The sequence below is a fragment of the Hemicordylus capensis genome, chromosome 2, assembly GCF_027244095.1.
Source record: "Hemicordylus capensis ecotype Gifberg chromosome 2, rHemCap1.1.pri, whole genome shotgun sequence".
In the NCBI taxonomy this organism is placed as follows: Eukaryota; Metazoa; Chordata; class Lepidosauria; order Squamata; family Cordylidae; genus Hemicordylus; species Hemicordylus capensis.
Window position 1 is genome coordinate 51,605,806 of NC_069658.1, and position 21,925 is coordinate 51,627,730.

Genomic DNA, 21,925 nt, shown 5'->3' on the forward strand with positions numbered 1-21,925 from the left:
GTAGCTAGCATTCAGAGGTACACAGTCTGAAACTGAAGTTATATTTAGCTGTTAACATAACTGGCCATGATAGGTCTATCCTCTCCTCCAACAATATAAAGCTGTGGCCATCACCTGTTGCAGTCAATACTACACATTATGCGAAGAAGCACTTCTGTCAGTTCTGAGTATTGCTAACTAAATTCAAGAAGATTGCTCTAATCACTTTCTTGGCATGATTTATAATTTAATGGAACACTCTTCTTTGATTTACTTTTCATCCCTGCTAGCCAATGAGAGGTGGGAGATCCAATGTGTCCTTTGTTTTGACACACATTGTTTTTGGGGGGCACACTATCCACTATTTAAATGTGTGTGGGTACAATTGTACAAATGTGATTATTTTAGAAAGGGAAACTGGAATCCAAATCTGTGTACATTAATAGGGGATATATGAGGTCGCTAAGAGTCGACACTGACTTGATGGCAAAATCAATCAGCACTAATACAAGGATGTAAGTGATATATATGACAGAAGTGCTGGTCTGATATGTGCTAACAATTTTAAATCCTAACTATTTGAAGTAGAAGAATAATAGGTATGCTCAGGCTGTAATCTTAACTTGGAAAGGCATCACTGCACTTGGAGGGACTTCTGAATAAACTGATATAGATTCAGAGTACAAAAGACATACTGTGGAGTGACATTAAATATTGGGGCAATAGTACACAGTTTAGTTTCCTATGGATGAGGTAGAGTTGTGTATTCAAATTGGTTATAAACTCTGTGCTAGTTGAGCAGTGTCATTATTCAAAGGCAAGGGAGAAAGATTTCAAGACTGAAGGCCACTCCTTTTTTTATTATTAAAGCCCTTGCCATCCATTAGTTGCTCAGTTACAGTAATCAAGAGAACCAAACTCAGATAAATTACAAGTAGTAGTAGGTACAGCCATTATGGAATTAATAGAAAATAGTTTGAAATTTCACATAAATTTTGCATCTGCTGGTAAGGACTTTGTGATTAAAAGAGTAGTGCAAGGAGTGTGTTGTAAGAGTAGACACAGGAACACAAACTAAAGGCAAGGAATGAGAAGAAGCAGCATACAACATCAAGGAAAGAATTGTAGATGACTGAGATAAGGGAAGTTGCTTGCCACCCATCAAGAATGATTCTTGCCCTGGAACCTCAAAATGTGAGTATCTGATCTTACTTTTACTATGTTATCTAATCTTACAGATCACAGAATACATTTTTAAAAACTTACACTTCAGCTTCCTAGGGATCAGTTCTCAATTATTAAAGAAGCTTCCTAGGGATCAGTTCTCAATTATTAAAGATGCTACCAATCCAAAACAATAACCCAACCAAATCTGAGCACTTTGTGAATAACACATATTTTTTTTAAAAAAGTAACAAGCAGGTAATACTACTTCACCATAATTCTTTTGACTGGTTAAAAAAAAGTGTTAAATCTTGCCAGATCTCAAAGAAAGAATATGGTTTTTGATTGTCCTGTCCTGAGATGCAACAAATGGGTTAATTTTTCCACTGTAGCAATAAACCAAAGCTGCTTGTCCCATGCATCTACAGCTGTTACATGCTTCCAATATTTTTATCATATGACTCAAATCGGGTACAGTTGTAGGAACACCTCAACAATGTAATTTGTGATGTCATCCACCCGATCCAAGATGGTGGACACGTAAACTTTTGAGGTGCAAGTGGGCTAACTTGTGAACTGCCTAACCAATTTGAACCAAATTTGCTACAGATGTAGGGACACATAGGGATGCCCAAAGAGTGTGGTGTATGATGAAGTAATCCACTGCAATTCAAGATGGTGGCCACGTGAACATCTGAGGCACAAGCAGGATAATTTGTAGACCATCTAACCAGTTTAAACCAAATTAGGTACAGTTTCAGTGAATGACACATAAGGGCACCTCAACGGTATAGTTTGTGATGATGTCATCCACCCTGATCCAAGATGGTGGACATGTAAACTTTTGAGGCACAAGTAGGCTAACTTGTGAACCACCTAACCTATTTGAACCAAATTTGCTACAGATGTAGGGACACATAGGAATGCCCAAATGACATGGTGTATGATGATGTCATTCATTCCAATTCAAGATGGTGACCGCATGAACATCTGAGGTGCAAGTGGGCTAATTTGTGGAGTGCCTAAGCTATTTGAACCAAATTGGGTAGAGTTGCAGTGACACATATGGACACATCCATGCTGATTCGAGACAACGGACCCATAAACTTTGGAGGCGCAAGTGGGCTAACTTGTGAACTGCCTAACCGATTTGAACCAAATTTGCTACAGTTGAATGGACACATAGTGATGCCCCAATAGTGTCGTTTGTGATGGTATCACCCAACCTGATCCAAAATGGCAGATGCATAAACTTTTGAGGCACAAGTGCATTAATATGAAGACAGTCTAACTGATTTGAATCAAATTTGGAACAGCTGTAGTGAATGACACACAGGGACACCTCAGTGGTGAAGTTTGTAATGACGACGACATCCACCCCGGTCCAAGATGGCAGACATCTGAACATTTGAGGCGCAACAGATCTAACTTGTGGACCTCAATTTGCACCAAATTTAGTCCAGATGTAGAGACAGTGAAAGGAAAGAGGGCTGGTTATTAGTTTTTACTAGAACAACTTGTCTTATGTTCTGATGCACTAGGAGCTGTCAGTCTGGTAACAGAGCAATCATAATAAACTGTTTGCCCTCTCACAAAAAGGAGAGGTGCTTGCGGGGAAGGGGCGGCGGTGGCCTTCCTGTTGGCGTGATTTTTCCCTTATTATTATTTTGCCTTAGTACACGCCATTGTAGCCTTCCCCTCTTCGCATTTCAGAGCGACAAATCCCGAGGCTTCTCTGCAAAACTTGGATTTGCTTGCTTCCGCTTTCGAAGGAAGTATCAGATCAACCTCACAGGAGTTCTTGCGCGGGGTGGAGAGACACCAAATCCAGAAAGCAGTTGTTCCCTTTGATGATCGTACGCAGCAGCAGCAGGGCGCCCCACGGCATCTGAGCATGCCCAGTTGCTAGAGTAAGAGACCCTCTTGGGGCGCGGCGGGGGGGGGGGGGAGAAAAACCAGGCCGCACCGGAAAAGGCAACTCGCCCGAGGCGGCGCCAGAGAGCCAGGCGCGCTCGCAGAAGAGACCGTCTGAGCTCCTCCTCCCGCTGGTCCTCAGCGGATGAGGTAGTGGCTGCGACCACTTCGGCGGCGGCGGGCGTGAAAAGCGCCTCCTTCCCTTCCTCGCTGCTTCGGCTCGGCCCGGGAGCCCTCATGGCTTCCCGCGGTGAGGAAGAGACGGTGTTGTTCAGACGCGGGGCCGGGCAGGTACTGGGGTAGGCGGGGACGTCTGTGGGTCCTTGACGGGTTTCGGCTTGTGGAGGGCGAGTGGTCCTGGCCGCGAAGGTCCGCGTCGCTTCCACGCGCCTGCCGTGCAGTCTCCCCTGCCGCTGCCCTGGGCGTGTTTACTCCGAAGCAAGTCCCGCCGTGTCCTGGTTAAGTGGAGCGGGTCTCCCTTAGCAACGGAGTTTAGAAAGCAAATGGGGACGGGAAAGAAAATGGAATTGACGGCGGAGAGGGTTTTCTTTTCCCCGGTTAAGCAAGGAATTCAAGGGCCTTGTGTAAAAAGCACCGCAATGTTTCAGGACCAGTAGCTTTCACATATCTGACTGTCCTTGAAAGTGAGGGGACTGGGGAAAGTTTGCCATAAGGGGATCTGTTCAAAGAAAAATGCCCCCCCCCCCAAAAAAAATAACTGGGCACACCCAAGCTTTATATATGTGTGTGTGTGTGTATTCAGGATTCTGGCTATGATATAGTGTAATATAAAATTAATGTACTGAAGTAGCCAACCTTATGAGAACTGTCTGAATTATTGGATATAACTTTCAACACTCAAAATAAGTGTTAAAAAACAACAACCTCTACCTTGTTTTCTTTCCTTTCTGCAGAGTGATGATTCTGATATATGGGATGATACTGCCCTGATAAAGGCTTATGATAAAGCAGTTGCATCTTTCAAGGTAAAGCACACCCTGGAGTTCCCCATCTACTATGAGAGCTGCAAAATAGGGATGTCCACGAACTGTGATTTGAGCACATTTTGGGAAATTCAATGGGGAACTAAGAAAAAGGAGAGCAAGCCCTTACCTGTTGTCTGCCATTCCATTCAGCTTCTTGCTGGGGCAGTGTGCATCCCAATAACCCCCAGTGTGGCATCAGCATGTACAATACTTATGCACAGATGCCATTTGCATGGTCAGCAACATCATGCTGAGCATACAAATGGTGCCCACACATGTGTGGACACCATCTGCATGCTGATGCCACGTGGAGGGTTTTTGGGATGTGCGCTGCCCCAGCAGGAAGCTGAATAGGGTGGCGGAGAGCAGGAAGCTGGATAGGGCGGTGGAGACCTGCTCTCCTATTTCTTAAAGTTCCCAGTTGAATTTTTCCAAAATGTACTCGAACTGCAGTTCAAACCGTGGTTCATGCACATCCCTACTGCAAAAGAGTGAGTCTGTATAGAAATCACATTCTCTAATCCTGGAATGTAATACTAGAATTTGGGCTATTGGTTGCAGGGAGGAAAGGTTTGAGCTAATAGTGTCCTCTTTTTCTTCTTCAAGAACATCTGTGCTTTTAACAGCCCAACACCAGAAAGGAAACCCAGAAGTGTAGCTTTTCCTAGTGTAGAAATTGGTGACAACTGTCATCTATTGAATTTAAATCTGTCCTATACCTGTTAGACACATACCCAAAAAAGGCATGAGAACCTGCTACCAGAGCAATGCAAATTGCTGGAACTTTCAGATCAACTATGGCAACTTGATGTCTGTCAATTGTCTGTTGGCATGGAGAGTCTTAACAAGGCACCAGTTCCCTGCTGCATGTACATGATTTTTCAAAATGTGTATTCGTCTCCTCATGCATAGACAAGACATTTTTTTCCCTCCTTGCTGTAGCCTCCTGAAACCCTCCAAAACCATTCTTGAAGGTCAAGGGACCCTCATAAAGAGTGTGGGTGGCTGAATCAGGGGAACTTATAGAAACCGAGTGGAGATGCCTTCTGCTCCCTGCAGAAGATTTAGAAAATGAACTTAGGAGCAGGGACTTGTTTTACATACCACCCAACATTTTTAGTACTATATTTGCTTGAAGCAGCATTTAATTTATTAGATGTGTCTCATTTTAAAGGACATGAGGCATAATTGAGAAGCATCTCTAGATCTTTGTTACAGTCCTCCATGCATTCCCACTAGTGGGAGTGCATCTGCACAGTCTATCCATCGAGAAACTTCTAAAGCTCCTCATGATACTCTGATGTGACTATTGGGAAGGAACAGTTGGAGAGTCGACTCTTTGGTTCCTTTTCATCCACCAGACAAGCAGGTTCTTGGGAACAGTGCTCTTTCAAGAGCACAGCTCATTTATCTACATTGGCAAGTGAGAGATTTTATTTTTCCTATTTCATATGCTTATTTCTGAGGATTTTGTTTCCATGGACTCTTAACAAAATCTTGTAAAATGTTGAAATTTTGGCGCAAAGATTGTCGAGCAATCTTTGATTTTGTGTAGGTGAGGATCACAAAGTGCAAATGTGCTGTATCTGTTTATATTTTTAAACTACAAATAGTGTAGATACAGTTCAAAGACATGGAAAAACCTGGGTGATTGCCTTCCAGTAGTGTTTAGAAAATGCATCATTTCTACCTTCCATGCACTATCAAAGATGGCAGAACTCATTTGTTTGAGTGGTTACTGTAATAAGAGTTGAAGATGCAGAGAGAGTTGAAAACCTGAAAAATAATTCACTAATACTTTTGCTTTAACAGAATGCTTTGAAGAATGGAGACTGTTCAGAGCCTTTGGATAAAAATGAGCAAAATGCTGGGACAAAAAGAAAAAACAACAAAAAGAATAAGAGCAGGAAGAAGAGTAATGCTGCACCACAGAAACAGGTCCTTTTGTGTGGCAAAACAAAATACCCGCATGTGTTCTTCATTGCAAAGGCTAAGAGCCAGTGGTGGCTCCCCTTCACCCTAAATGTGGCTCTCCAACTAATTGTTTTTTATGTTTACACAATGCTTTAGCTGAAGCTGAATACTTTGCACAAGGCTCCTGGCAGTGTCCAGAGACAACCATTCATGCCGTGCTGTGCTTTGTCCAGTGCTGGTAGGGTTTCTTTACAAAAAACAAAACCCTCTTAAGCTTTTGCACCATCTAGGAAGGTGTGCATGGAGCGCTGGGAAGGACTGTACTTCCCAGTGCATTGTGCATACCTTCCCAAATGATGCTGGGTCTCAAGAGGGGTCCGTTTCACTAAAAGTCTCCTCCCCCCAAGTGCTGGGAACAGTGCAGCACTGCATGTAGGTGAGTGTGGTGAGAAATGGTTCTTTCATTAAAGTGCTTTTGTTCTTTGTTTTGTCAAACTAGCCCCTGCTTGATCACTGTTCTAAAGTGTATTGTTAAAGCATGTTCCTATTTGGCATTGGTCTGTTCTCAACGATCGTGTCATAAAATCTTGCAGAAAAATAGAAAGCCTGATACTTGAAAAGGTCTATGTTTGTCAGTGGCTCATTTCTAGTGTTCTATTTCCCAGGTATTTTTTAATGGGAGTGATACTTGTTACCATAGTTATTTGTGTAAGATTTTGATTGATTGATTGATTGATTTGATTTCTCTACTGCACTTCCAAAAATGGCTCAGGGCAGTTTACACAGAGAAATAATAAATAAACAAGCTGGCTCCCTGTCCCCAAAGGGCTCACAATCTAAAAAGAAACATAAGATAGACACCAGCAACAGTCACTGGAGGTACTGTGCTGAGGGTGGATAGGCCAGTTACTCTCCCCCTGCTAAATAAAGAGAATCACCACGTTAAAAGGTGCCTCTTTGCCAAGTTAGCAGGGGTTACTGCAAGATGATGGAGAGATGCACGTATTGATCCAGTGATTTCAGGTGCTGTGTTTTGAAGAACTAGTTGAAATAGAGGTTTACAGTCTGCAGCCATGACAGGTTTTTGTAGACAGCTGCTGGTTAGAATCAACACTAGGAGATATGTTTTCTTTCCAGAGTTCCTTTTGGTTTTAGCCTACCTTTTTTGCTTTGTCATATAAATGCCCTGCCCTAACACCATCCCCCCACAAAAAAGCATGGATTCTAGGCAGGTCAGGATCTTCCATGCAGTGAGACAAATATCCATGTTCTTTAATTGATGGGTAAAGTAATACATATTAGATTACTTCTCACCCAGTTGCATTTATACACATTTATAAATTAGATTACTTCTCACCCAGTTGCATTTATACACATTTATAAATTAGATTACTTCTCACCCAGTTGTCAGTCCCTTGCTTCAGATCAAACCACAAGTACATTAACTGTTATGCCATTTGATTATCAATAAAGATTCTTCCCCAGAGTTTGTTCTTTACAAAGGAAAGCAGCCTTTCATAAGAGAGCATATGTTTGCATTAAGTTCAAATTGCATTTTAAACCAAGTTATTATAGCTGAAACTTTTTTAAAAATCTGATTTAAATACTTTAAAAAGCATCTATTTGTACACACCCTGAAAAATGACAAGTCACTGGTGCAATATAACATAACGTTCAGTGTAGAAAAATTCTTAGTGTTTATTGGCTGATAAATGTTGTTTATGATAAACACTTTCCTATGATAAATCATTCAACATGTTTACAAAGTAAAAATGTTTATATGATCTGCTGTATATATGATCAGAAAGAAGGTTCTGTGCAGGAGGAAAATAGAGCTAGTGTCACAAACTGAGAGAGAAACTTATTTCTAAATGCCACAAGTTTAACTTCTTTCTTTCTCAATGCAGTGGAGAGTGAATGATGCATGTAGTGCAGTTTGGTCTGAAGATGGCAATGTGTACCAAGCAACTATTACCTCAATTAACTGGAAGAAAGGGACTTGTATAGTTGTTTATACTGGATATGGAAATAAGGAAGAGCAATATCTGTCTGATCTGCTACCACCAGTGGATGCTGAAGGAACAACTGACGAGAGAAGTGCTGCAGAGGTGAGGGTAATTTAAAAAAAAAAAAAAACCCTCCCATTTTACTGAAATGCAGGGGGGGGGGCTACTCTTTTTGCTACAGTTCTTGCAGATGGTGTGTGAATTAAAACTAGTACATATGAAATACAGAATTTTACCAACTTGTGTGCAGAGCTGAATTTGGCCTTCTTCACATGCTTCAGTTGAATCAAGTGCTAATCCAGCTCCGTAGGACTTTTCTGCAAAGAGCCAATGTGATGTGGTGGTTAGAGTGTCAGACAAGGACTGTGGGGATCCAGATTCAGATCCCCAGTTGCCTGTGAAGATCACTGAGTGACCATGACCTAGTCACTGAGCCGGGTCTCACGATCTGTGAGACCGGTTTTGCAGGGTGAGCGGGGAGAGAGCCCTGGGCAGCCGGATCGGCCACCCACACGATTGCCGGCTCCGAGACGGAGCCGGGGGGGGGGGGGGCAGGGGCTGGTTGGCCCCCGCAAGCTCCAGCATGCCCTGCGCAAGTGCGCAGGGCATGCTGGTGAGATCTTCGGAGCTGGGAGGCGGCTTTTCGCCTCCCCTCCGGTGGGGTTGTGTGTCCTCATGAGTAGGTGCAGCGGCTACTCACAATCTAGAAAACCAGGTTTGCTGACTGCTCGCTCTGCAAACCTGGTTTTGGGGCAGGGGTTCTTGAACGGGTTACCTGCTCGTCAGAACCACCAGGCTCACAGCCGAGCCCGGTGGTTCTGGCGATCTGCAAAAATCAGGCTAGGCTCTCCTAGCCCAATTTTTGCCGATCGTCAGAATAGCCCCATAATCTCTCATCCTAACCTACCTTACATGATTGTTGTAAAGATAAAATGGGTAGGTGGAGAATCCTGTGTGCCTAATTCTTTAATCTTAATTCTATCTATTAATCACTTGGTCTGGTGGTGATTTTGTTCACACTTGAGCAACTACTGTTTCACCAAGTATATCCAAAGTGCTGACAAGCAGCTTAAATCATGTAAGAATAGCTATTATGAGGTCTTCAATTAGATCATCTTTTCTGAAATCCTTGGATTGCTTTACAGGAAACATTAAGCATTTTGCTTACCTCTCACCATAGTATTTTAAGTGGTTGACTAGTATGTGTATTTCCAGGTCTTTTTCTATGCAAAATGGAAGTTTCACTTAGAGAGCCTTAATTTTAAAATGCTTCTAAGTCACATTCTGAATTCCCACCCCACCCACCCCAAAATCAACGCTAGAAGAGTAGATATAAGCAACAAAATCAACTGCACATGTAAAAGATACAAGTATGTTCAATGGGAAAGCCTTTTTAATGAATAGAATATCCCATTTTTTAAAATGAATAAGACTTTTAAAAATGAATAGACTGCATTTTGTGAAGACAGTCAAGCTCCTATGTAGAAATACAGTATTGAAAGATAGTGACTGCAAGCAGATTAGAGCAGACATGCTTACATGAACCAGTTACTTTCTGAAGCTGCTAGGCAGATCTTAAAATAGAGATGTTCAGGTGCTTATCACAGGATTTCCACTCCTTTAAAATGAAGGTGGACACAGAGCTATGTGTTCCTGAAAACCTAACTGCTTTTGTGTCAAGCACCCATGTCTGGCCTCAGTTTTCATTGTGGCAATTTTCTATGGCAAATACAATAAATTGGTACGTGTTAACACAAAATAATCAAATTACCAGACCAAGAAAAGGGTTTCTACAATGACTTAACAGCAAGTCAGTTACATTTCATAGAAGAGAAGTACAAATAAAGATGACAGGATTATCTTGTGCTATTATTTTCATTCCAAGCAAAATTTGGCACAAAGGCTGATTATGAAGGGTAGCTGTGAAGTGAAGCATAATTTAAATGGATTTCTATCTAGATATAAGTGGATCCCCATTCATTCTAATCTAGGTTGCAGTATAAAATGTGTGGGTGGGGGGTGGGGTTTAAAACAGAAGCAAAATGATCTGGCTTATATAGATACTCATTAATATCTGCATGTGCAGCAAAAATTGGTATCTTCTGTTAAATTTGCTTTGCTAAAACTCTCTGTTTTGGGGTTACTACTGAACAAGAACAGCTTGAAGAGTGGAGTAATAAGTTCTTGAGTAACTACATTCAGTGTTCCCTATAAGGCATGTGTGTACGCTCACAAGTTTTTTTTGATGTCCGCCCAGTTAATTTTAGATCCCACTCAGGTTGAATCAGGAAGGTCCACTCTGAATCCATGTGTGCGCACACTGCTTTGATACTGCCGCCCAGAACAAAATTCATTCTGCACACAGAGGGTGAAAATTAGAGAGAATATTGACTACATTTAAAAATAGTATTTGGGGAAATTGCAAATGGAGGAAAAGGAGTGCATGTATTATTTATGGTTTCATTAGTTATAGATTATGAATATGGCTGGAAGAGATCTGTGCCTAATCAAAATTATATTTTCTAGAATGAATATGAGACTCAGTATTCAACAGATGAAAGTGATCTCTCCTTCCAGTCGCCTGGAAGCAAACACAATCATCCAAAATCAGCACAGTGGAACTCTCACTTTCCTCCACCACTACCACCTATACCTGGCCTGGGAAGGGTAAGCATGAGAGCAGGCCTGGAAACCATCAGTCTGCTGCATGGCAATGTTACTGCTCTTCTAAGATAATCAGATTCTTTCTTTTCTTCTTTCTAGTAAGCTGAATTGCAGGTGTCCTTCTGTTACTGTATTTGGGGCTGTAGCTGTGATCATAGTCATGGCTAAGAAAATGAAAATTTACTCATCGACCCTCACTTCCCTGTGTAGTAAGACCTGAAAATATGAAGCTGCCTTATATTGAGTCAGATCATTAATTCATCTGGCTCAATACTGTCTACTCTGATAGGCAACAGATGCCCAGGGTTTGAGTTATGGGTCTTTCCCAGCCCTATCTGTGTGGTGTAGTGGTTAGAGCATTAAACTAACACCAGGGAGACCAGAGTTCAAATCCCCATTCAACCATGAAACTCACTGGGGGACTCTGAGCCAGTCCATTATTTCTCAACCGTACTTACCTCACAGGATTGTTGGAACAATAAACATAACCACAAACACCATACCTAGAGACACCATAAATTTAACCTGGGACCACTTGCTTGCAAATTACGTGCTCTGCCACCAGGCTGTGGCTCCTCCCCTGGCCCTGAATCTGTTTCTGTTTGGTAGTGTATATGGGGAAAACTAAACAAAGAGCCTGGTGGCTTTTGAACCTTAATATTTGCTTGGGTCACAGAATGTTCTTGTGAAATGGCTGTGACAAATTCCTCCAGTGGAGGTCTATCGCCTTTTCTATCCATTTTGCAATTGTTGATATAATGAAGACTTTCATGTTTAAACCACATCAATGTAGGCTGGATCGAAATTCAGTGGACCCCCGCCTTTCTTATCTGGCTGGCCTCCACCCTTTCCATCAGGACCACCGGTGAGTGATGGGTAAAAATGTGGCAATAGAAGGCACAGTCTTAGATCTACTTTTGCAGACAGCTGTGGTGGTAAATCTGTATCTGGGCCATGCCACTTCAGATTGCAGCTGCAGGTTTACATTATGGAATGTTCTCCTACAACTACTATTTCTCCTAATTGAATGAACTTTGCATTAAAGATTGCTTTAAATCTTTGTTCGTAGGGAACATTGTTGGAAAATCCTTAAGCTGCATAACATATTACCACCTGACAAAAGGATGCATAGTCTTAGCCTTGAAACTTGTTCATTTAAAAACACATGCTATCTCTAAGTGCAAGATAATGTTTACTACATACTGCTACAAATATTATGTGATACTACAGTAGAATGCAAACAAGGTCTTCTTAAAATGGATTCATTCTAGAGTCTTTATTCTTTCTAAACAGTCTAAGAATAAAAGGTCGCTAGCTTAGCAGTCTTTCATTTGTTTTTGTAGTTGATTCCACCACCACCACCTTTAAGCCCAGACTCTGATGATGACGAAGCATTGGGAAGTATGCTAATAGCCTGGTATATGAGTGGCTATCACACTGGCTATTATCTGGTAAGAACCGTACTTTGTTTTCACTTGCTGAAATGTAGCCTTTTCACTCATTATGGTGCTGATATTGCTTGGATGAGTTAATATTGTTTTGTGTGGCTTATGAAACATGGGCTTTATTTTTCTGAAGCGTTTACTCTTCATTGGAATGTGTGTCCCGGTGCCCAGCTGATTGGCTGGGCAGCGGAGGCGCCTGATTGGTTGGGGTGCACCCAGGAGAATTGGGCGGCCGAGCGGCTGCGGAGGCGAGATGTGGAGGCGGCACTCGGCCCTGCGGAAGACTGGGGCAAGTACGGGGGAGGAGAGGTAACCGGCCCCAAAGAGCACACAGATGGTCTGTGTGAAGAGAGGGGGGAGGGAAGGCAGGAGAGAGGGGGAGGGCGGGCAAGATAATTGGGTGGGAGAGGGAGGGAGGGCAAGAGAGATTTGGGTGGGAGGGGGCAAGAGAGTAGAGAGGGAGGGAGGGGGAACAGCCGGCCCCAAAGAGCACACAGATGCTCTGTGCGGGTCGGCTAGTTATTCATACTTCCTTGTATTCTGTGTTCTGTATCACGTTCTTTGTTGCTGTATGGCAGATATTGCGAAGACTCTGAAACCATGCATCTGCAGTGTTTTCCACTAGTGATGGGTGAACTTTGCTTCTGTATCCCCACATTGAATTAAGGAAGAGTCTTTAAATGCAAAAAACAATTGTGTGCTAGATGCCTTCACTTTGAATTGATTTTGTAAGATAACCCATTCTTAATTGGAGAGGCCTTCTAGGCCCTGTCACACTCCTGATGACTTTGTCAGGATTGTGAGTGGTAGTTCTTAATACCCAGCACTCCTCCCAGTTGCACACTACTTGCTGGAAATGCAGGGAGGCAGGAAATATACAGGTGAAACTCGGAAAATTAGAATATCGTGCAAAAGTCCATTAATTTCAGTAATGCAAATTAGAAGGTGAAACTGATATATGAGACAGACGCATTACACGCAAAGCGAGATAAGTCAAGCCTTAATTTGTTATAATTGTGATGTTCATGGCATACAGCTCATGAAAACCCCAAATCCACAATCCCAGAAAATTAGAATATTACATGGAACCAAGAAGACAAGGATTGAAGAATAGAACAATATCAGACCTCTGAAAAGTATACAGTGTACTGTGCTTGATTGGCCAGCAAACTCGCCTGACCTGACCCCATAGAGAATCTATGGGGCATTGCCAAGAGAAGGATGAGAGACATGAGACCAAACAATGCAGAATTGCTGAAGGCCGCTAATGAAGCATCCTGGTCTTCCATAATACTTCATCAGTGCCACAGGCTGATAGCATCCATGCCACGCCGCATTGAGGCAGTAATTGCTGCAAAAGGGGCCCAAACCAAGTACTGAATACATATGCATGCTTATACTTTTCAGAGGTCCGATATTGTTCTATTCTTCAATCCTTGTCTTCTTGGTTCCATGTAATATTCTAATTTTCTGAGATTGTGGATTTGGGGTTTTCATGAGCTGTACGCCATGATCATCACAATTATAACAAATTAAGGCTTGACTTATCTCGCTTTGCATGTAATGCGTCTGTCTCATATATTAGTTTCACCTTTTAATTTGCATTACTGAAATTAATGGACTTTTGCACGATATTCTAATTTTCCGAGTTTCACCTGTACTAGGCCGAAGGAATCTTTGGCTAACATTGCACAAGGGCGGTGGGGCATTGTAGAAATTGTAGTTCCGATGGTGCCCAGCCACCTTAGATATACTACACATGCAAGGTAGTGTCCAGTTTAGGCTCCGTGTCCTTCCCAGTAAGGGAGAGGCTGTCTGCCAGCCCTATTTTCTGCTGTTTACCAGAGGCAGAGTATGTAGTGGAGAGGGCTTCTGTGTTGGGCTGGTCAGTGGGCCTAAGGAGATCAGCACTGCAGGTGCAAGCCGAGCTCCCTTCCTGGCATGGATGGGTTTCTCTTCCTGGCAAGGGGAGGATCTTTTGGGGGGGGGGATGGATCCTATGCATAAGGCGGCTTTTTAAAAAATCAATTTCAACCCCATTTTTGAAGCCCATGATCTTGCTGTGGTCTCCAAAATGTGACACACTAAACTGGACTCCCCCATCCAATGGGCAGACCAGGCTTAGTCCACAAGACCGCTCCCTACTGCCACACTTTGCGGTAAAGCAGGGGGTTAAGTTGTGCACCTGGCCCCATCAACAGGCACAGGGGCTGCCATTTTGTTTTCCCTGGCACATGATGGTAGCCAGCCAATGGGAGTGGGGCAGAGGCTGCATAAGCAGCTGGCTCCCTTTGTTCTGGCTCAGTTGCTCTGTGGCAAGGCAGCTAGCAGTTCACTGCTGTTACAGGCAAAGAGGGTCTCCTGAGCAGAGCTTTCGTCAGGAGCAGTAGCTCCAGTGATTGGTGGGCTGCTGTGGTAGGTGGGCAGACACAAAGCCCCTACTCGGGCCCCTGGGTATCTCAGCTGTTGTCTCTGACTGCTGTAGTTCTGCTGTCTTGTTAGTTGCTGAGCTTCGGGCAGCGGGTGGATTACACAAGCCTGGGCTGCAGTGGTAACTTCACTTTCTTTTGTCTACAGCAGCAGTCCGGCTGTTTCTCTTTACTGGGATATTTTGTGCTTTTACGGATTGGCAGTTTTTGAATGTCCACTCATTCGATTTTCGATCCCGCTCAAGTCGAATCTGGAAGCCCCCATTCTGAATGCATGTGCGCACAGACTGCCTTGATACTGCCACCCAGAACAAAATTCATTCTGCACAGAGATGCAAAAAAATTAGAGGGACCACTAGTGACTTGGCTTTTTTGTCTGCAGCCACAGTGGCTGTTTCTCTTATTACTGGGCTGTTTGCCATATGGTGTGGTGGGTCATTTATTTATTGATATAATTATTCTCTTTCTTTCCTTCATTAACATTACTTACTTGAGCTGGTTCCCTTAAACTGTTTAGTTGTAATTAATTGGGTGTTCTTATTTAACCATTTAAATAAATATCATGCTTCCCTTCATTGAGCTGGTCCCTTGAAAACTAATTAACTGGGTGTGTTACTTTACAATTTACATTGATTCCATATTTCTTATTTTCACTTGATCCTAATATTAACATTAATTGGCTGAGTTGGTCCCTTTAAGACTTTTTAGTTGTAATTAACTGGGTGTTCTCACTTAACCATTCTGACATTAATTCCTAGCTTCTTCCTCTTCTGAGTTGTTTCTTGTTTTCACTTGGTCCCAGTTCTTAAAATTATATAACCTTGATTCATTGTGATGTTCATCCTTTTATAGTTGATTAATTCAAGTAATTGGACACTAATTTTATTAAACCTTACTTTTCAAAATTATATACATTATCTAGGTATTTATCTCCACCTAATGGTGCAGCAGGGAAATGACTTGACTAGCAAGCCAGAGGTTGCCAGTTCAAATCCCCACTGATACGTTTCCCAGACTATCGGAAACACCTATATCAGGCAGCAGCGATATAGGAAGATGCTGAAAGGCATCCTCATACTGTGTGGGAGACAGCAATGGAAAACCCCTCCTATATTCTACCAAAGACAACCGACTTTTTTTAGTATTGCCAAAAAAAAGTGGTTTAGAGAAGGGGTATATTTGGTTATTAATTGATTAAAAGTGGTCACATGGTAAGGTTGTATATTTGATATAAAATTTGCATATATGTGGATATATATTGGGGATTTTTATATATTGATAAAGACATAGACCTATCAGTAACATAAAAACTTAGTAATTATAAAAAGAAGAAAAGAAAAGGAGATCATTTTGAACTTTCTTTAAAGTAATATTTAATTTAGTGACTTTGCACTTCAATTGACTTTACACTTCATTCATAATTGGTGATCCAGGTACTTAATTAGTAACTATATAATTGAATAATAAGTAGGTGATTTGGGATATGGCTCCTAGAAAAGGCCCAAGTAAATCTAAAAGCAAGAGGGAACCTCAGACACCTGCTTCTAAATGTCTGGTTTGCTGAACTGCTGAGCCTCCAGCTTCCTCCTCTGAGGATGAAAGGCAAATAGTCATGGCTCGTATTCTGTCTCGATTAGATGCCTCGGAGGCTAGTAAAAAGCTTTCTAGTTGGGAGACTTCAGACTTCAGTCTAAAAGATTTCTAAATCTGCTGGTCAGGCTGATAAGCAGCTGCAAGTTTTGCAAGTCCATCGAGACCAGGCTTGGTGCCTTGAAGAAGGGTTCCAGTGAGGACATAGCAGGGTCCTCTAGCCATAACACTTTTGATGCTGATGTTGGTTCCTTCGGCTCATGTGATATAAGTGGAGCTTATCCTCCCTGGGCTGGTCATTTACCTCAGGTTTGAGGTGGTGTGCTTGTCTCTCTCCAGCTGCTTGGATGGGCACTACACCTGTGCCTGTCAGCAGTAGTGCTGAGACATTTAAAGGAGTTATGCCTAAGGCCAAACTAACACTGTGGGAACATCTAAGCATTAGTCATCTCCTTCTTGTGTTTATCTAGGGCCAGTCATTATGCTTGCCAGACCAGCATGAACTCACAGGTGTGTCCTGCTGACGCTGAAGTAGATTGTGTGGGGCATCATAGAAAGACATGCCCCTTCTCAATGGGTAGTTTACTGAGCTTGGTTCTCTGCATATTTTGGTGGCCGGGATTTCCTCATTTGTACAGTTGGGGGCGGTGGGGGAATTGGTGGTTCAATAATGCCCAGTGGAAGGTTAGCCAGGAGATTGGTTGGGTAGTGAGGCCAGGTGGCTGGATGAGTCTACCTCGACATGTGGGCCCATGGCAGTACTTCATAACAGGGCAATGGAGTCCAATTATCTGATTGGGAGAATGACTGGTTCTTCCCGGACCTGCAACAAGATATCTCTAAAGTTTTAGATGGGTGGGGTAAGCGGGGCTAAACTGGGATTTGCCCTGCTTCTGTGGCAGGTGAGTGCAGGTTGGAGTAGGTTGTCTTGTATTGGTGGTTGACTGGAGAACCAATTAAGGTGAGTGGGAAACCGAGGAACAGCTCTTGCAGGTTTTGTGGCCCTTGGGCTGGGATCTGCCCCTACTCGGAGGCTGGTTGGGCCCACCACTCAGTGTTTTGCAGCCTGGGTGGGGTGGGGCTGGCTGGCCTCCCCTCAGTAGGATTAAAACCTTGTGGTGGTGAGGATGTCCGGATCTGGAGCCGGGCTGAATCAACACCCAGTCCTTCACCCTGCATGGGTAGTACCCACACTCTATTTGCTATGATCCTCATTGCAGGTTAATTGTAATTAAAGTGGCCTAGTTTATTTATTTGATTTCTATAATGCCCTTCCAAAAATGGCTCAAGGCAGTTTACACTGAATAAATGAATGAATGAGTAAGTAAGTAAGAAAGATGGCTCCCTGTCCCCAAAGGGCTCACAGTCTAAAAAGAAACATCAGATAGACACAAGCAACAGTCACTGCAGGTACTGTGCTGGGGGTTGATAGGGCCAGTTACTCTCCCCCTGCTAAGTAAAGAGAATCACCACGTTAAAAGGTGCCTCTTTGCCAAGTTAGCAGGGGTAGCAGTTCTTCCAGTCTTATTTGTCCTGTCTTTATTGGGGCCTGGGTGTGCAACTTTAGTTTCTGTTTTGCTCTGCACATATTTGCAGATTGTCCAGGATGCATAGTGTACTCCCTGTGTTAGTAAATAGGAGACCCGTTCCTAAGGACAATGTGTGGTGGTTTCTGCTGGGGAACAAAAAGAAGTGCTTGGAATGGGCAGTGTGGAAACACTATTAAAACTGAACTGATTGCCACTTTCTCATTGGATAAGATGAACTTCAAGTCAAACCAGTCTTTGTTCTTCATCTGTGGCCATGATATATATGGAAAGGAGAAGAAACAAGAACACTTTGACTAGCCAACACCTGACTCTGATGTGGTGTTGCGGGGGAGATCTCTCTCTTATCCCTTTTTATGTGACTTAGAAGGCTGTAGCTGGCAAACTTTGCATGCAGAACCGGGGAGAGCTCTGACTACAAACTGCTATGAATGCTTGCATAATTTAGTGTAATTCAATCCAACCCCCTACCATAGAACTTACAGGGCCGCAGTACAAATAAAATGGGCCTATAATTAACAAAACAATTTTGTATTTAATAGGGTCTAAAGCAGAGTCGAATGGAAACTGCCTTGGGGAGGCACACCCACTCTAAGTAGCTATAGTAAGTACTGCATTTTTGTTTAAGCTTTAACTTAACTGTAGAGATCAGGCTCCACCTTGTCTTGACGACATAACATAAGCCTTGGACTTTTCACATGGATTTGCTGATTGAGAGAGGGTAGAAATTATGCCTCATGGTGCTTTCACAGAAGCCCCTGGAAGATAACAGGTTCACATAACTGAAATAGTCCAGGCTTGTTGTGGAGTGAGGATCTGGATACTAGAATGTACCTTTTTATTAATATGCATATTTTTTTGAGAGTAAATGCATAAGAGAAAAGGATGGCTGTTAATATTGGATTATAATTTATGTCTATTTCTGATATAGATAATCTTGGATGGAACATGAACTTAGCATTGGCAACAATTCTGAAACAATTCATGGCCTATACGATCTTCTTAAAACTAGATTTTAAAACATCTCTCCCACGGAGAGGGACACTCCACCTGTACAATGATTAGCAAAAAATGAAGCTTTCACTGGTACCAAGATGACTGACTGGATAACCCACCCCACCCCCAAGAGTGGTGTATCACTTATGCACTGGCCAGCAATGATATTTTGACTACTAGCAAGATTACTGACTGGATAACATTGCTTTTATCATCGATTGTCTGTATCTTGTAAGTCTAGAACAGGCACCTAATTACTGACTGAATTATCAACTTCATGTGAATGATCTAGGGTTTCAATGACTAAGTCAGTCCTCCAAGTTGTAAAATATTTTTGCTTCTAAACTCTGCAATGTTAATATGCTGACCGTTGCATTTTGACAAAGTGAAGCTGATTTTATGGATCTTAACCATACTTTTGAGATTCCATAGATACTATAATTTCATATAACTCTCTTGTAGATAAGGAATTAAATATTTCTTCCAGGTGCCTCTTACAGCACTGGTGTACATAACTTTCTAGTTACGGAAGACAGTTAGTGATCTGAACCACCACTAAACAGGTGTTTGGGGTTTCCAGCTTTCCAAATAGGGTTAGAACAAATCCCTATGCCAGTGAAAAGGAAAATATTACTTTGTCACTCAACTTGTTTCAAATGGTGGTCAATAAAATAATTTTTTCCAACTTGACATTTTATTTTTTGAAAACATTGTTCTGGAAGTTGGAAAATATCTCACAGTTTGGTTGATATTTCCCTCTCTTCAAGGGAACTGAACATCTTGGCCCTACTGGAGGGATGGAGGTGGTCATTGTGGCGAGCAATATGCTGGACTGGGTGAAGCTTTACTCCAAGCCAACAGGACTCTTATGTTCTTAAGACTATTCATATAGTTAAGAATTCTGTTTAGTAGAATAAGTTATATACTGTTCTTCAATGATGGTTTACAAGTTAAACACAAGGGGAAAAGTTCATACATTGCAGCAGGTAAAGGAGATTAAAAAGCCTGGGAGAATAAAAAGAGCTTCTCCTGGCACTGAAATAACATCCACTAGACTTTATTTTATTTTATTTATCAAATTTGTATAGTGCCCCAAACTTTTGTCTCTGGTCAGTTTACTACAACATAACACAGCACAAATTAAACACAGGAAATAAAAACCTTAAAATCACAGTCTCTTCAGCCAAGCTTTTAAAAAGTTGTCAGAGATGGGAAGACTCATCTTCTCAGACTCAGGGAGCACATTCCCTAGTCTCGGGGCAGCAATGAAGAAGGCCCATCCCATCACCAGATGAGCCGGTAGCAATTGTAGACAACCCTCTCCAGATGATCTCAATGAGTGATGGGGCTTATGGTGAAGACGACGTTCTCTAAATACCCCAGGGCCTAACCTATTTAGGGCTTTATAGGTTATAACAAGCACTTTGAATTTTGCCCAGAAACATATTGGTAGCCAGTGCGGTTATTTTAGTATAGAAGTAATATGGTCTCTGCGAGCTGATCCAGAGACCAACCTGCTGCCACACACTGTACTAACTGCAGTTTCCAGACTATATACAAAGGCAGCCCCACATAGAGTGTACTTCAGTAGTCAAGTCTGGAGGCTACTAGCATATGTAACACTGTCCTGAGTTCGTTCATCTCGAGAAATGGACGCAGCTGGCATATCTGCTGAAGCCGATCGATACAAAGCACCTCTGGCCACTGCCTCAGCCTGAGCTACCAGGGAGAGGTGTGGATCTAGAAGCACTCACAGACTGCATACCTTTTCCTCCTGGGGACGTGTGACCCCATTAGGACCCAGCAGATCAAAATCTTCTCCAGAGTTCTGACCCCGTACAACAAGTACCTATTGTCTTATCTGGATAAATTGGATTAAGTCTCCGTTTGTTCTCCTTCAGTTTAGAGGAGTGTATCCAAGGATGGGTTACGCCTCCCACTTGCTCAGAGACAGGGCCAATCAAAAGAAGACACATTGACCAGTGGGAGGCGCAGGCTCCAGGCTTTGCCCCATTTCGCTTTTAGCAGGAGCTGTTTTTCTTTTTGTGCTCAGTTGGTGCTTTCAACTTGTAGGCCAGAGAGTCTGTTCCTTTCTCAGCTGTCTTTTTGCCCTTCACAGCTGTGAGTCAGGGAGGGAAGAGATGGGTGCCGGCTGTTTTTGCAACCTGTTGGGACGTCTACCACACGTGCCTCTATCCTGGCTGTGTGGGCCAGCAGTGTGGAGAGAGAGGTGTTTCCTCCGAGGATTCGGTGGCTGGCTCGGCATTTGACGAGGCGTGGGCAAGGGCGGTAGCGTTTGCTGTGGCCACCCACACTGAATGCCTGGCAGGGGGTCAATCCTTCAGCAAGGCGCAAAAAGTGTCAGGAAGAGCAATCCACCCAAGAAGCGGCCTCGCCTTAGCACCGTCCAAGCAGGGCAACTGTGGATTATGGAGGGTGGCAGTTCAGCCGCTCCTCTCCCAGTGCAGCCCTCGCAGCCTTTCTCCCCACCTGCATTAGAACACCCCAGGAATCAAAGGTCACTGCCTTCCGGGGAGCGTTTGAGGGAGACTGGTTCTTGCAGCTGGTCCGGTGCGGGCACAGCTGCTGACGGGGAGGAGGAGGTTCCAGAGTGCCTGCAAGTGTGTTCAGGCATATTGTGGCAGAGAAGCTAGGCAAATGGCTTCCACCAAAAGTTCCTGCCAACGGCACTGATGGTTCTTTGCCTCTAGCAGGGCCTGTGCTTGGGCACAATGCACCTAGTGCGTGCTCTAAGGGCAAAAACAAGAAGTCTTAAATCCAGGCATTCCTCCAGTACATCAGGCCAGGATTCTCCCCACATGCCAGTAATGCATGTCCTGTATGCCATCCACCTAGTTTGTCTCCTCATGGGCCTGCTGCCCCTGTGGTACCCGATAACTCAGGTCCGCCCATGGCATCGGATGACACAGATGTCTCTGACAAGGAAGAGAGGAAGCTCTCAGAGGATGAGACAGAGCTTGCTCTGTCTGTATCCCACAGGCTGTTCACTCTGCAGGATTTTTCAGTTTTGCTACACAAAGCTAAAAGGGTTTTAAAATTGGAAGGCACCATCTCTTCGGTCCCTGATCAGGCTGAAGGGGATCCAGAAGTTTTTCCGGTAGGGCATGCACAGGAGGTAGTAGTTCTATGCCCTCAATTTACTTATTTTTTAATACCATTCAGGCCGAATGAGACAAGCCCGCTGAGGGCAGGGATCCTGCCCCTTCTATCAGGAGTTGTTATACCATGCCCAAGACTGTGATGGGCAAGCTTAAAGTACCTATAGTGGAT

General features: G+C 43.2%; 1 protein-coding gene and 1 long non-coding RNA gene across 2 annotated transcripts; one reads left to right on the forward strand and one right to left on the reverse strand.

Annotated features, from left to right (window-relative positions):
* Positions 1-824: 824 nt before the first annotated feature.
* Positions 825-3,231, reverse strand: LOC128344549 (uncharacterized). The gene is made up of 2 exons (XR_008315909.1): positions 1,325-3,231; positions 825-1,290 (listed from the first exon to the last, which is right to left on the reverse strand). It is a non-coding gene; the product is annotated as an uncharacterized LOC128344549 (long non-coding RNA).
* On the forward strand, positions 3,214-19,319 carry LOC128344546 (survival of motor neuron protein-like). Its single transcript, XM_053294884.1, has 9 exons — positions 3,214-3,348; positions 3,972-4,043; positions 5,856-5,981; positions 7,865-8,065; positions 10,490-10,630; positions 11,421-11,492; positions 11,971-12,078; positions 18,181-18,242; positions 18,570-19,319. The coding sequence occupies exons 1-8, from the start codon at positions 3,295-3,297 to the stop codon at positions 18,235-18,237; spliced, it is 831 nt and encodes a 276-aa protein (XP_053150859.1). The 5' UTR covers positions 3,214-3,294; the 3' UTR covers positions 18,238-18,242; positions 18,570-19,319.
* The last annotated feature ends 2,606 nt before the right edge of the window (positions 19,320-21,925 follow it).